Source organism: Narcine bancroftii, chromosome 3 (genome assembly GCF_036971445.1).
Source record: "Narcine bancroftii isolate sNarBan1 chromosome 3, sNarBan1.hap1, whole genome shotgun sequence".
Lineage (NCBI taxonomy): Eukaryota > Metazoa > Chordata > Chondrichthyes > Torpediniformes > Narcinidae > Narcine > Narcine bancroftii.
Window position 1 is genome coordinate 260,244,251 of NC_091471.1, and position 14,025 is coordinate 260,258,275.

Sequence of the window (14,025 nt, forward strand, 5' to 3'; positions counted from 1 at the left end):
GATTGAAAGAGTGCAGAGAAGATTTTCTAGGAAAAAAAGTAAAACACTAAAGTGCAGATACCTTGGTTGAAGTAAAAACACAATGATGGAGAGACTCAGTAGGTCAAGCTGTGTATGTAGCAAAGGTACAGAGACCTAAACGAAGTTTCAGGCTTGAGCCCTTTATTAAAATATGGAAAAAAATCAGCAGGCATCTGAATAAAAGATTGGGGGGGGGAGGGGTGGTGGCAAAGGCAGAAGGTGATAGGTGGAGAAGGGAGGGAGGGGACAGCAGCAATCAGTGGGAGGTGGGATGGCTGGGTGAATAGAGAGAGAGAGAAGGAGAGCTGGAAGGGAAGAGGGGGAGAGGAGAGCAGGTTAGCAGAAACTGGAAAAGTCGATGTTAATACCATCTGGCTAGAGAGTGCCCAGAAGAAAATTTAGGTGTTGTTCCTTCTATTTACAGGTGGTTCTGGTGGGATAGTACATTAAGCCATGGACAGATATATGAGTGTGGGAGTGGGACACAGATGTTGCTGGGACTTCAAAAACTGAGTTACAGGGCAAGGTTTATTCCTTGGAGTGTAAAGAATGATGGGAGATTTGATAGACATATACAAAATTATGAGGGGTATAGGTAGAGTAAATGGAAGTTAGCTTTTTCCACTGAGGTTAAGTGAGATCAAACCAGAGGACATAGGTTAAGGGTGAAGGGGGATAAGTTGAAGGGGAACTTCTTCACACAGAGAGTGGTGAGAGCAGGGAATGAGCTGCCAGTTGAAGTGGTGAATGCGGGCTCAATTTTAACATTTAAGTAAAATTTGGACAGCTACATGGTTGGGAGAGGTATGGAGGGCTATGGACTGGGTGAAGGTCAGTGGGACAAGGCAGAATAATTGTTCAGCACAGAGTGGAAGGGCCTGTTTTCTGTGCTGTAATGTTCTATGATTCTAAAGGAAATGGGGCAGCTGGAGAGGGGGAAAGGAGGATCAGACAAAAGGAGGGAGGTATGGACAGAGGGATGATGAGAGGAAAGATTAGATGACTGGTCAGAGGGAGAGAGAATCAGATGAATGGAGTTGAACCTCCTGCTTTCTTCTCAGAGCGATCCACGTCTCCAAACAGCGAGGTTGGTGTGTGTTCCACCTACTTGCAGTTCACGGTCACGCACGACATGAGTCCACTCAGCCGTCTGCTCCTGTACTACGTGCGAGAGAATGGTGAGGGCATCACCGACAGCATCCAAATTCCAGTTCAACCATCCTATGAGAACAAGGTGGGTGAGCAACAATATCAACCTGTTTGTAAATCGCCGGTAACAATGTAAAAGATACCAAGGTACTTAACAGGGGTTTGCCAAACAAATTTTGACCCTGAGCTACATTTTAGGGCAGAGCGACGTAAAACACAAAAGTCTGCAGGCACCGTGGTTGAAGTAAAAACACACAACGCTGGAGAAATTCAGCAGATCAAACAGTGTCCTTTATAGAGCAAAGATACATAGCCAATGTTTCGGGCTTGAGCCCATCATCAGGGTATGAGCAAACTGTAAGCAAGCACGAATAAAATTATGGAGGGGAGGGGCACAAGCTCACAGGCAGGAGGTAATAGAGAGGGTGGGCACATCAGTAAACAGGGGGAGGAGGATTCCTCTGTGAATGAGGGGAGACATGATTGAGGTATATGAGATTATCAAGGGGCTAGATAGGGTGAATTCGGATTACATGTTCCCAATGTTGGGAGACGCTAGGACTAGAGGGCATAGTTTAAGAATACAGGGGAGGCCCTTTAGGATGGAGATGAGGAGAATTTTTTTTTTTATCAAGAGAAGTGTGCCGCAGAGGGTGGTAGGGGCAGATTTGCTGGATATGTTCGATAAGGCTCTTGTTGGCAAGGGAGTTGAGGATTATGGGGATAAGGTTGGGAATGGGTACTGACATGGTGGTTCTGGAGTAGGCCAATTGGCCCATCGAGCCAGCACCACCATTTTTCAGATCATGGCTGATCATTCTCTGTCAGTACCCATTCCCAGCCTTATCCCCATAACCCTTAACTCCCCTGCCAACAAGAGCCTTATCGACCATATCCAGCAATTCGGAACATGTAACCTGAATGGTGAGGGAAGGGGGTGGAGAACTGGAGGAAATGAGACCGAGGCATAGGGAAGAGAAAGAGAACGGCGAGTGGGCGAGCAGAAACTGGAGAAGTCAATGTTTATGCTGTCTGGTTGGAGAGTGACTAGTCGGAATATTAGGTGTTACTCCTCCAATTTACGGGTGACCTTGGTTTGGCAGTGCATGAGGCCATGGACAGATATATTGATGCAGGAGTGGGGTACAGAATTGAAATGGGCCAACCAATAGAGCCTATTTTGGAGCTAAACATCACTGTGACCCAGTGACTTAGTAGGGTTAAGTGAGAGTTCTAAAGAGGCAGCAAGACACAGAGGTTTAGGAGGGGAAGTTCCACAGTTTATGATCAATGCATTTGAAGGTATGACCATGATTAGAGATATGGTGATGTTCAGAATTGAGAGATCTTTGAGATGTATAGTGTGGAGAGATGGGAAGGTGAGCAAAAACCTTGGTGAGATGTGAAAACCAAAAGTTGGCTCAGTGCTAGCCCAGAATTCTGCCAGGTAACATGAAATGGGTAAAGCTTCCATTTGTTTTGGGAGCGTGGTGGAGTTTGGAGAATGGGACTGGGGTGCAGGAAATGTGCTGGATTCATAACTATTGTATATGTTCCTTTGTTTGAATGGCCAGGTTTCCATTTCGCTCTCCTCCAATAAAACAATGCCTGGTGACCTCATCAGTGTGGCGGTGAAGAGCGACGCACGATCATGTGTTTGCGTGGCAACCGTGGATAAGAGTGTGTATCTGCTGAAACCTGGCTTCCAGCTCACAACTGACAAGGTATTATTCATGGCCGCCCTCTATCCCTGATGAAGAAACCATGTCAGAATTCCTTCAGCTCTGTAAGGCTTAAATCAACCCACCCCATCTATAAAACTTAGTGTGTGAAACGTACGGTTGACCCACTCAGCTTTAACAGTCTTTCTTGGGGAGGGAGCTTTGGATTCACACTCTCATCCAGGACAAAACAGTCCACTTGCTCCCATTCGCGATCCAAAGCCATTAGAGGTCTGTGGGTATAATGTACCATGTCTACAAAATTCTCATCTGCGCTCTGCCAATGGCACGTTCCAAGCCTGCGATCTCTGTCATGAACAACATCAAAAGCCAGCCGGTGAATGGAAACTCTACTTCCTCACTATGGGACAACTCCATGACATGAGTTACATCACCATTCCTTCGGTGTCACCAGGTATGACTCTTGAAGCTTGCTAATTAGTTGTACCATAGGAATACCTTCACCATGATAATTGTATTAATGCCCAGAGGTGCCTTTTCGAGGGTAGTTAGGAATGAGCAATAATTCTGAAAAATAGAATCATATTCCCCTCCCCAACCGAACATTCCCATCCTCTTCATTTTCCCTCCACCTCTGGCCACAGTTTCCTATCAGCTGAGCTTTACCCTGTCCATTTCTTCCCTAGATCTTTCAGGAATTGGCCGATTATGATGTTTCAGATGCTTTTGGAATTCCGAAGGAGGATGGTCACTTTTGGTGGCCGGGGCTGTCATCCCGAAGGCGGAGATCGTCTTTGTTCCCTTGGCACTGGGATATCACCAAGGATGCCCACTTCGCCTTCAGTGTAAGCACCTCCCTCATCTCAACTCACTCGTGTGTTTTCAGCCTGCATTCTCCTCTGCATAAGACACAAGCCCTCACCTACAACAAGGGTTTCCCCAGACACTGATGGGTTGGATCCCCCCCCCCTCCCCCATCCCCCCCCATACTGACTCTCACGGAGATAGGTTCTCTGGGTACTGAATCTTACTGGGTAGTTTCCAAAGACACCAGCTTGCATTGCAATATGGATTTCTCAGACACTGGGGCACAGGTTCCATAGATTCTTGACAACATTGTTTGAGGGCATTGGGTGCTACTCTACCCTTCTACCCAAGTCCGATTCATTAATCTGTGTCTGCTTCTGTGGTTTCCTAGGAAACCGGTTTGGTGGTCATGACAGATGTGGTGAGTCTGAATCACAGACAGAATGGAGGGATGTACACTGATGAGGCTGTGCCTGGCTTCCAGCCCCATACAGGCACGCTGGTGGCAGCCCTGCAGCCAAGGATCAGCCCCAGGTAAGAACTCTACATTTCACCCTTGGTGATTACTTGAATGGATTAATTCTTCATTGCAAAACTATACGATCTCCTGCTGTGCTGATGAGTTTGTGGACTGAGTGGGACAGTAGTACTTCCAGGCCAATGTTGATTGCTGCCATTAACATAATGTACAATCTGGTGAATAAGGTGACTGGGTGTCCAGAATTTAAACCTAAAACATAGATTTTGAGCTATACTCACTGTATAAGACGACCCCCAAGTCTACCACTTACCACTGAGAGCTTACTGCCCCAATAGTCCTTTACCAAACATCCCACTGACCAGTGGGGTGATGCTGTTAAGCATGCTACTAAACAACACAGTCTTGGTTATTTAAAATGTAGCCAATTCATTTCAAGTAATGGCAAAATATTATCAATTGCCCTTCCATAATATGCATCAAATGTTCCCAGCTGGTGTAGCGTAACCACTTAGTGATGTCACTTAGGTGTTGGTTCTTTTACGGGAACAAACATGGCATTGCATAAACTTTTACCACTTACTTGAAATTGATTTACTGATTTACTTGTGCATAATACAGTAAAATTCCCATTATCCGGCATTCAATCAACCAGAAATAGCTGGCCTAAAAAACGAGGAAATTAAAAAAAAGAAATGAATAAAGTTTAAAATTATGAAAGTAAACGTTCTCTGAAGCAACCCCTTGGTGAAGATGGGAGCAAACATTCTGGCAGCAAAGCGCCCTGGTTGTACCCTGCCCACAGCAACTTACAATATTATTGATTTTCTTTTAAATTACATTTTGCACTCTTTTGTCGTTTAAATGGTGTATTTTTTTAAAAATATGAACCATATTGACCAAAATACACACAAACATTTCCCTCTTGAATATACACAGTGTCATTTTTTCCCCTTTATCCCCCCTCCCTTCCCTCCCTCCTTCCCAACCCCCTCCCCACCCATTCAACGCGCAACATATAAGATACATTAAACCCATTAAACAATGTCATCACACAATGAAAATAAACAAGAAAATTGTGTCATCTACTTTTACATACTGGGTCAGTTCATTTCGTCGTCTTCTCATTCTGTCATATTTGGTGGTGGAGGTCCACAGTAGGACTTCTCTGTTGTGTTCCATGTACGGTTCCCAAACTTGTTCGAATACTGTGATGTTATTTCTTAAATTATATGTTATTTTTTCCAATGGAATACATTTATTCATTTCTATGTACCACTGCTGTATTCTCAGGGTCTCTTCTGATTTCCAGGTTGACATTATACATTTTTTTGCTACAGCTAAGGCTATCATAATAAGATTAATGGTGTATTCTTAATGCAAGTGTTAGGCACTGTAAGACTAAGTCTCATTCAACCAGAAAATTTGCATTTCCAGCATCTGCGATCCCCATAGGTGCCGGATAATGGAGATTTAACTGATTTATACTGTAATCTGTCAGCAATGTTGACATAAAATACACTGCAGGAATTTTCTTTATTTATAAACTCACGAGACTCTCGAGACTCTCGGTAGGACTGTGTTCGGATTGTTTACAGCAGTCTTTGGTCTTGTCTATTCTAGTTCATTAGATTACACCAAATGATGACTGTTAGCTTAGTTTGCTGTGCTGTTATTTTAAGGTATGTTAGAGAGGTTTAAAATACATTTTTAATTGTTTTAATATGGCATTACCATTAATCCAGCTTCCCAAACACAAGTTTTAGTAGAAAAATATTTAATGGTAATAGTTTTGTGGGGGCCTAACTCCATGAGGGGCCATGGGGGACACTCTAAACTACAGGATATCAAGGTTTGGATTTTATACTTGCCTTATAAGATGATCCTTGGTTTTGGTTCTAATTTTGTTTATACAGTAAGTGACAGGGTGGTGCATCAAATAGAACTGCTCTCTCACAACATCAGTGACTGAGCTTCAGTTGTGTCTTCTACTGCTCTGTGTGTGTGTGTATGTGTTCTCCCTGTGATCATGTCAGGGATGTTCTCTGAGTATACCACATTTTCTCCCACAACTCACCAATATATGGGATGGTAGGATAATTGGTCACTCTAAATCACCCGACTGCAGATGGGTGGCAGAATTGATGGAAGTATGGGAGAATAATTTCCAAGGAAAATTGCTCTTTGAATAGTCAGAGAATTGATGGGCCGAATGGGCTCTGATGCAGTATAGAAATATCAGATTATGTATATTTCATCTGCCAGATTATCTTTCACCTCCACGGCTGATTCCAGTAACGTTACAGGAACCAGGTGCACAGGGGTGAGTGTGTAGTCGAGTGCTGCACTCTTTCAGTACTTCAGTGGAAAAGCAGTCTGAGATTTTGTGTACAGCCTCCAGAATTTCAGCTACAGACCGCTGACTCTGAGGTCAGGAAGAACAATGCAGGGAAATTCCATTAGGGAGCTGAGAGAGATTGTGATGGTCCCAGTGAGGAAAGAGTATGTGGGGTTGTACTATGGAGAGCATTCTGACTGGTTGCATCACTGTCTGGTATGGAGGTGCCACTGCCCAGGGTAGGAACAGGCTTCAGAGAGTTGTAAACGTGGCCAGTGCCATCATAAGCACGTCTCACTTCCATTAATGAGATCTTTAAGAGCCAGTGTCTCAAGAAAGCAGCTTCTATCGTCAAGGACCTTCACCATCCGGGTCGTTCTTCCCCTCCCCCCCCGCCCCACTACTCATTTGTTCAGACACCTGTTGATAATTTCCTATACCTCAAGCTTGAACCTTTGCTATAATAAAGGACCTGCTGAGTTTCTCCAGCATAGTGTTTTTTCTTCATGCCCTTTTTTCACTGCTACCATTAAGAAGGCAGTACAAGGCCTGAAGACACACACCCCAACGTTACAAAATCAGTTTTTCCCCTGTGCCATCAGATCTCTGAATGGACCATGCACCAATAGACACTACCTCACTAATTCTCTTTTTTGCACCACATTTATTTTTATTACATCTTGTATTCATGAAATTGTCATTTTTTAGTAACTTTGCACCTTGTTCTGCACCAAACTGCTGCCGCGAAACAACAATTTTCATGACACGTGCTCGTTACGATAAACCTGATTCTGATTCCTGGGCGTGACTTGGACGAACTCTGTCCTTCCATCGATGTTCTCCTCTCCTCTAACCCATGCCTGTTTTATTTTCTGCTCAGAGCTGAGAAGAGGAAAAGGACCTTTTTTCCAGAAACTTGGATCTGGCATTGTCTCAACATCAGGTAGAAGTATTGAAAACGGCCTTTATACAAAAGGGCAAAGGTTGGGTTGGGATAGATCCCAATCTTATTCCAAATGAAATTACCTAAGGTAGAAATAAAGTTTCTGGCTCACGATAAGCTAAAGGTAGTTACCCAGTTTTTCCATGGTATATTGGAGGTTGTTGTTAAGCATTAGATGAATGTTAAGCTTAAAGATCCCCTCTCCAATGTTCCTAATGTCTATTGATTGACCTGAGCCAAATATGGGTATTAGGGATTAGAAATTCTATGTCACTCAATATCACAGATCATTTTATTCCCCTTTATATTTAGAACAAGTGGATGAGCAGGCAAAATCGAGAGCTGTTCAGAGGGCAACTTAACAGTGCGGAGCGTGTTCTCATTAGTGGCTGTCAGTGGAAGCTGAAAGATATGGTGGAGCTCGAGGCTTCCAAAAACGATATAAATTGCTTCAAAGCCCTTAACACGTTGTCAGAATATCTCCCAATGCTTTACCATTGCTGCATTCCTTGCCTAAGTGCTCCCATGTGAGAATTTAAAACATTACCAGCTTTCGAGCCAAAGGATGAAAGGAATTTTGAGTTTATTTACTTCCAAAGCTCCCAAACAGCGCAGAACAACACAGCTTGTATCGGAATGGAATGACATTTCAGCATTGATGAATGGGGGTGGGGGGGGGTGGGGGGGAGGAGGATTGAAGGCAGTGATCTTACTGAGAACCTGGTCTCACACCTGTGCATAGGAAAACTTTAGTTTGATGTTCTCCTGAGTTACAATCAGTGAAAATAGTTTACAGCCTTCAATACACAAGTCTTGCCATTTAACACTGTTATATGCACAATGGCCTGGATAATGCACTGCTCAATAGACAGTCAACATTCCCACATTGACCTGCCAGTCCATAGCCTTGTACTGTCAAGTTGAGGACAGCTTCAAGTTGGAGGAACAACACCTTGTATTCTGTCTTGGCAGTATCCAACCTGAGGGCATCAATTTTGATTTCTCCCATTTTCATTAAACCCCTTCCCTTGTCTTTTTCTTTCCCCACCCCTCCCTCTGTCCCCTTTCCACCAGTTCCCCACCCGCTTCGCCTATTACACAACCCCAGATGTTCTTGTTCAATAAGCACAGCTCTCTATGGACATTGTCCAATGCACAGTTCCATATTTAACCCAGCATACAAAAACACAGGTCTTTATACTGCACACAATGCATTCAACTCCTAGTGTAATGCACCATCCAATACACATAATTCCATCTATAACATATGGCTCTGTACCATACTATCAATGCAGGTCCTCATGTAACACTCTCCAATACACACTGTTGCCTGTGTAACACATTATCTAAAGTGCAGAGTATCTTGTATAATATATACAGATTACTATGTAACACACCGTCAAATACACACATCAGTCTGTGTAACTCACTGTCAAAAGTACATTCATTCACCCAGTTCCTTGCAGTAGCATGCCTAGTACATACAGGACCTTATATAATGCTACAGGCAATTCACCCAGCCCCCTGTATAATACCCCATTCAATGCACACAACTACCTTTGTAGCACATTATTCAATACCCACAGCTCCTGCAGCATTGCACTATTAAACTGGTAAATATGAATTCCTCTGACAATCCCATAACTTTGATCTGTCATTCAGTAAGAATGTTTACTGGGAATTGCCTGTCAATACTCTATGATAGGATTGAGAGAAGGTGTGTCAATTTTGTTAGGGAATTCCTCTCCAACCTATTTTCTGTCTTAATTGTATGTCTCTTGCCTTTACCTCTTGCCAACAGTGATTCCACAGGTGAGGCTCGATTGCACGTAGAGATTCCAGATTCTATCACCACTTGGATCACCGAGGCAGTCAGCCTATCCCAGGAGAGAGGCCTTGGACTGGCACAACCCACCGAGCTCCGGACATTCAAACCCTTCTTCGTGGATTTCACCCTGCCCAGCTTTGTGATCCGTGGGGAGCAAACCAAGATCCCTCTCATGGTCCACAACTACATGCTGGCCTGTGCTGAGGTACGTGAGTGAGTGGGGAAGGATGGCTGGAGAAGATGGGGGGTGGGAAGCCCATTGATTGGGGTAATGGTACTGGAATACTGCTAGCTATGCAGTCGTGTGGAAAATTGCCCAGGTGTGTCCAGCAGAACACTTACAGCCTACTAATTCCTGCCCAATCCGCCCACACACAGTCATCAGCAAGGTCATGAAAGGTGTCCTTGACAATGCTACCAAGGCACTCATTGACCAAAAACATGTTCATGGATAAAAACACAGAAGTGCTGGAGGAACTCAGAAGGTCTCACGGCATGGTTGATGTGGTTGACTGCTGAGCTGACGCTGCAAGACTGGCTGAGATCCTCCAGCATTTCTATGCTTTTACAACAACCACAGCATCTGCAGACTTTCGTGTTTCACTTTCTTTCGTGTTCAAGGATGGTGCCCCTTAGCTCCAGATCCAATTGCAAACATGGAGGAAACAGCTGAAATCCAAAGGTAAGAGTGACTGACATCCAGTAGCCCCTGTGAAATTCAGGCCACAGGCATCAAAGGGATGGGGTCTCAGCTTGCTTAAAAGGACATGGATGTGGCTGTTGGAGGTCAATCATTCTGCCCCAGGACGTTATTCCAGCAGTTCCTTTGCTAGGCTTAAACAACATCAATGACCTTCCTTTCATCATAAGTTCGGAAATATGTAATGATGATTATTTCCACTGCAGTAATTCAGAGAATGAAGCAGTCCGTGCCTTTATACATTGAGACCTATAAATCATTCAACACAAACTGATATGTGGAAAATAACATTCATTTCAATTCCCTGCCCCATTCCCTTGCTGACATGTCTACCCATGATCTCATGCACTGCCAGACTGAGGCCACCCATAAATTGGAGAACAACATCTCATCTTCTGTCTGGTCACCCTCCAAATGGATGGCATTAACATCGACTTCTCTGGTTTCTGTTAAACCACCCCCCCCCCCCCCCCTCACACCAACCCCTTCTTCCCCCTGTCGCCTTTCTTCCTGCTCGGTCTCCCTCCCTCCCTTTTCCCTCTGCCTCCTTTCACGGAGCCAAAATCAATTCTCACCTCTCCTCATCATATCCAATTAACACCTTTCATTGGTCTGGATTCCTCCCGCTACACGTCTTCCGTCTTTATTCTGACACCTTCCTGTTCTTTGCTTATTTCTCAGAGCTCAGGCCTGAAACGTTGGTAATATATCTTTACCTCCTATAGCGGCTGCGAGACTGGCATTTTCTCCAGCAGTTCTCTATGTTTTTACTGCTCTGACAGCATCTGCAGACTTTCGGGTTTCACTTCAACAAGAGAGAGGCCACCAACTTATCCATGCCCCTTCAATGACAGATCCAACACCACCGTATCCCACTGTCCCGGAAGAGAGGAGAGCTGGATAAGCCTCAAAAATACTGTGGCTACTGAGGCAATGAATGACTCACTGATTAACACACAAAACCTTTCCACAAAGCACAGGTCAGGAACATGATGGAATTCTCTCTGCAAGGTTTGAGTAGTACAGCTCCAACTAATCGAGGGAAAACAGCCCAATTGATTGGAAATTTATCTGCTATTCTAAACATCCATTCTCTCCCTGCCCCCCCCCCCCCAGTGCTGGCAAACTGTAGCTGCCAGGAGTACCCCTGACATAATCTATCACTTGGGCTACTCTGCCAACACCAAAAGCTGTATCCTCCACTACCAAAAGGATCAGGGCATTGGGTTTGTGGAAAGGCTCCCCTAAAGTTTCCTCCAAAACTCACATTATGCTAACTTTTAAGTTCATTCCTTCATCGCTGGCTTAGAGCCTAAATTCCTCCTAAAAGCACTGTATCACCCTCAGCAGTTAAAGGAGGTAGCTCACCACCACGGCATTTCCTTTGACCAATTAAAATTGGAAAATCAAGGCTAGTTTTGCCCTCATAAAGGAACAAAAGTAACAGCAGGAACCTAGAATAGGGGCTGGAATGTTCCCGCTCAACCTGCAGTACTCTGGACGCCAAGGGGTGGACTGCAAATGAAGCCTTGCTTCAGTTTCATGGAGCTCTAGTCAGACTTCACTTGCAGCACTCAAGTTGAATTCTGGAGCATCACACCACTTCCTCAGAGGCAATGCAATGTCGATTCTCCAGACTAATGCTGGGCCTGAAGGTTTAATTTACACAGATGATTGCGTAGGTTTGGTTTGCATGCCATTATTTTAAAAGGATGCGGCTCTTCTCGCTCTACACCCATGACTGTGGGGCTCAGCACATTTCTAATGATCTCTACAAATTTGCCGATGATGATCACGGCCGTCGGCAGAATCGCAGATGGCAATGAGGACAGCTCGTTGAGTGGTGTCACAACAAGAACCTTGTACTCAACATTATCAAAACCAAGGAGTTGACTATGGACTTCAGGACAAAATTAGGAGAACATCCCCATCGAAGGGTCAGCAATGGAGAAAGTCGAGAACTTCAAATTTCTGGGTGCCAATATCTCTGAAGATCTGTCCTGGAGCCTCCATGTCGATGCAATCACAAAGAAGGCTCGCCAGCGGATGTGCTTGTGAGGAGTTTGAGGAGATTCAAGGACTCTTGCAAATTTCTACTGGGGTACCGTGGAGAGCATTCCGTCTGGTTGCATCACTGTCTGGAGGTGCCAATGCACATGACAGAAAAAGATGACAGAGAGAAGTGAACTTGGCCAGAGCCGTCACGGGCTTCACTCCACGGATAACACTACAAGAGGCGAATCTTAAGAAAGAAGCCTCTATCCTCAAGGACCCCCACCACCCAGGCTGCGCCTTCTTCACACTGCTATTGTCAGGAAAAAAGGTACAGGAGAATGTACAGTACTCCCAACGGCACAACTTCTTCCCCTCCACCCTCAGCATTCTGAATGGACAATAAGCCACAGGTGCCATCTCACTTTAATTTACTTTTGAAATGTGTTTTGTAGCAATATTTACACTGTAACGCTCCCACGAAACAACAAATTTTGTGACATGTTCAGGACAACAAATTCTGATTCTGTTGCAAGAGTGATTAAGTTGATGGGGTAGATGGGGAAAAACCCTTCCCTTTGCTGGTGGCAAAACCAGGTGGCTGAGTTCTAAAATTGGAGCCATACAATCATACAGTACTGTGCAGAGAAGCCCTTTGACCCAACACGTATACGCCAACCATCATTGCGCCATCGACACTAATCACATTTATCAGCCCTGTGTTTTGGCAATTCATTAGGTTACTCCTTAATTTTTGTGAAAATACCTGAAGTACATTTTCTTTTTTTTTTTAAATTTTTTATTTTTCACACCATAAATCACATTAGCCATGATATACACTTTTTCTTTTTCACACATATACAGTGACTTTTTCTCCCCCCCCTCCCTCCCAAGCCACCCCCCCACCCCCCCCTCATCCATTTTAGGTATACAATCTAGGTTGCATTAAGCCAGTCAGACAATGTTGTCATTTCACAAAAATACACCAGAAATTCTACTGAGTCCATTCTTTTCTTTCCTTCTCCTTCCATCAACTTAGGTAATGTTTGTCCCCGGTAGGTTTTCGCTATTGTATTTAATGTAAGGCTCCCATACTTGTTCGAATATTTCAATATTATTTCTTAAACTATATGTTATTTTTTCTAATGGAATACATTTATTCATTTCTATATACCATTGTTGTATTTTCAAATTGTCTTCCAATTTCTAGGTTGACATAGTACATTTTTTTTGCTACGGCTAGGGCTATCTTAACAAATCTTTTTTGTGCATCCTAATGGCACATTTTTGCTAATTAGTATAGCCGCTCCTCTTGCTTTTGAATTATACGATGCTGCTGTTACATGTCCTACCCAATCTCTCTTTAATTTCTTGTGCTCCAATTCAGTTAAGTGTGTTTCTTGGGCAAATGCTATATCAATTTTTTCCTTTTTCAGTAAATTTAGTAGTTTCTTCCTTTTAATTTGGTTATGTATTCCATTAATATTTAAAGTCATATAGTTCAGCGTAGCCATTTTATATTTTGTTTATCTTCTCTTTCCGTTTTTCCATCGTTACCTTTCCTCCTTTTCCATTTCTGTTTTCTTATTTTCAACTCTTTATAAGACAACATTCCTACAACATCCAACATTTTCCTTATTCTCCTATTTCTATCTTCTTTATCCCCACTCTCCCCTTCCCCTCCTGAGTTGTCCTTTATCCCTTGTCGGACAACCACATCTCCCCTCTCCATTTGGATTTGCGAATCCACTCGCAAGCGTCAACTGATTTTGCAGTGACCGCTATTTCCCCCCACCCAGCCCCCCCAGAAAAGATTTCACTTTTCATATGTCACAAAGGTCACTCTTTTAATTCCCTCCTTATTCTCTCTATTCCATTACCTTCCCTTATTAATTCTTGTCTATACTATCTATATTTTCCTCTAAGTACAGATACATTCACGTATGCACATTGTCTCTATTCACTCTTATACCTCTTTACCCGCATACATATCAATCGTGATCATTTTTACTCTCATTACCCGTCTTCATCCCTCAGTCTATTTTTGTCTTTACCCACATACATATCAATCTTGATCATTTTTACTC

At 43.7% G+C, this 14,025-nt stretch overlaps 1 protein-coding gene across 2 annotated transcripts in view; it reads left to right on the top strand.

The window, feature by feature from the left end:
• The window catches only part of cpamd8 (C3 and PZP like alpha-2-macroglobulin domain containing 8), a 133,385-nt gene that overhangs the window by 27,747 nt on the left and 91,613 nt on the right, over positions 1 to 14,025 (top strand). For both annotated transcript variants that reach the window (XM_069927823.1, XM_069927822.1), the window contains exons 15-20: positions 1,083 to 1,255; positions 2,745 to 2,894; positions 3,539 to 3,697; positions 4,051 to 4,193; positions 7,356 to 7,418; positions 9,220 to 9,451. In XM_069927823.1, the coding sequence (XP_069783924.1) occupies positions 1,083 to 1,255; positions 2,745 to 2,894; positions 3,539 to 3,697; positions 4,051 to 4,193; positions 7,356 to 7,418; positions 9,220 to 9,451 (920 nt within the window). The remainder of the gene's footprint in view (positions 1 to 1,082; positions 1,256 to 2,744; positions 2,895 to 3,538; positions 3,698 to 4,050; positions 4,194 to 7,355; positions 7,419 to 9,219; positions 9,452 to 14,025) is intronic.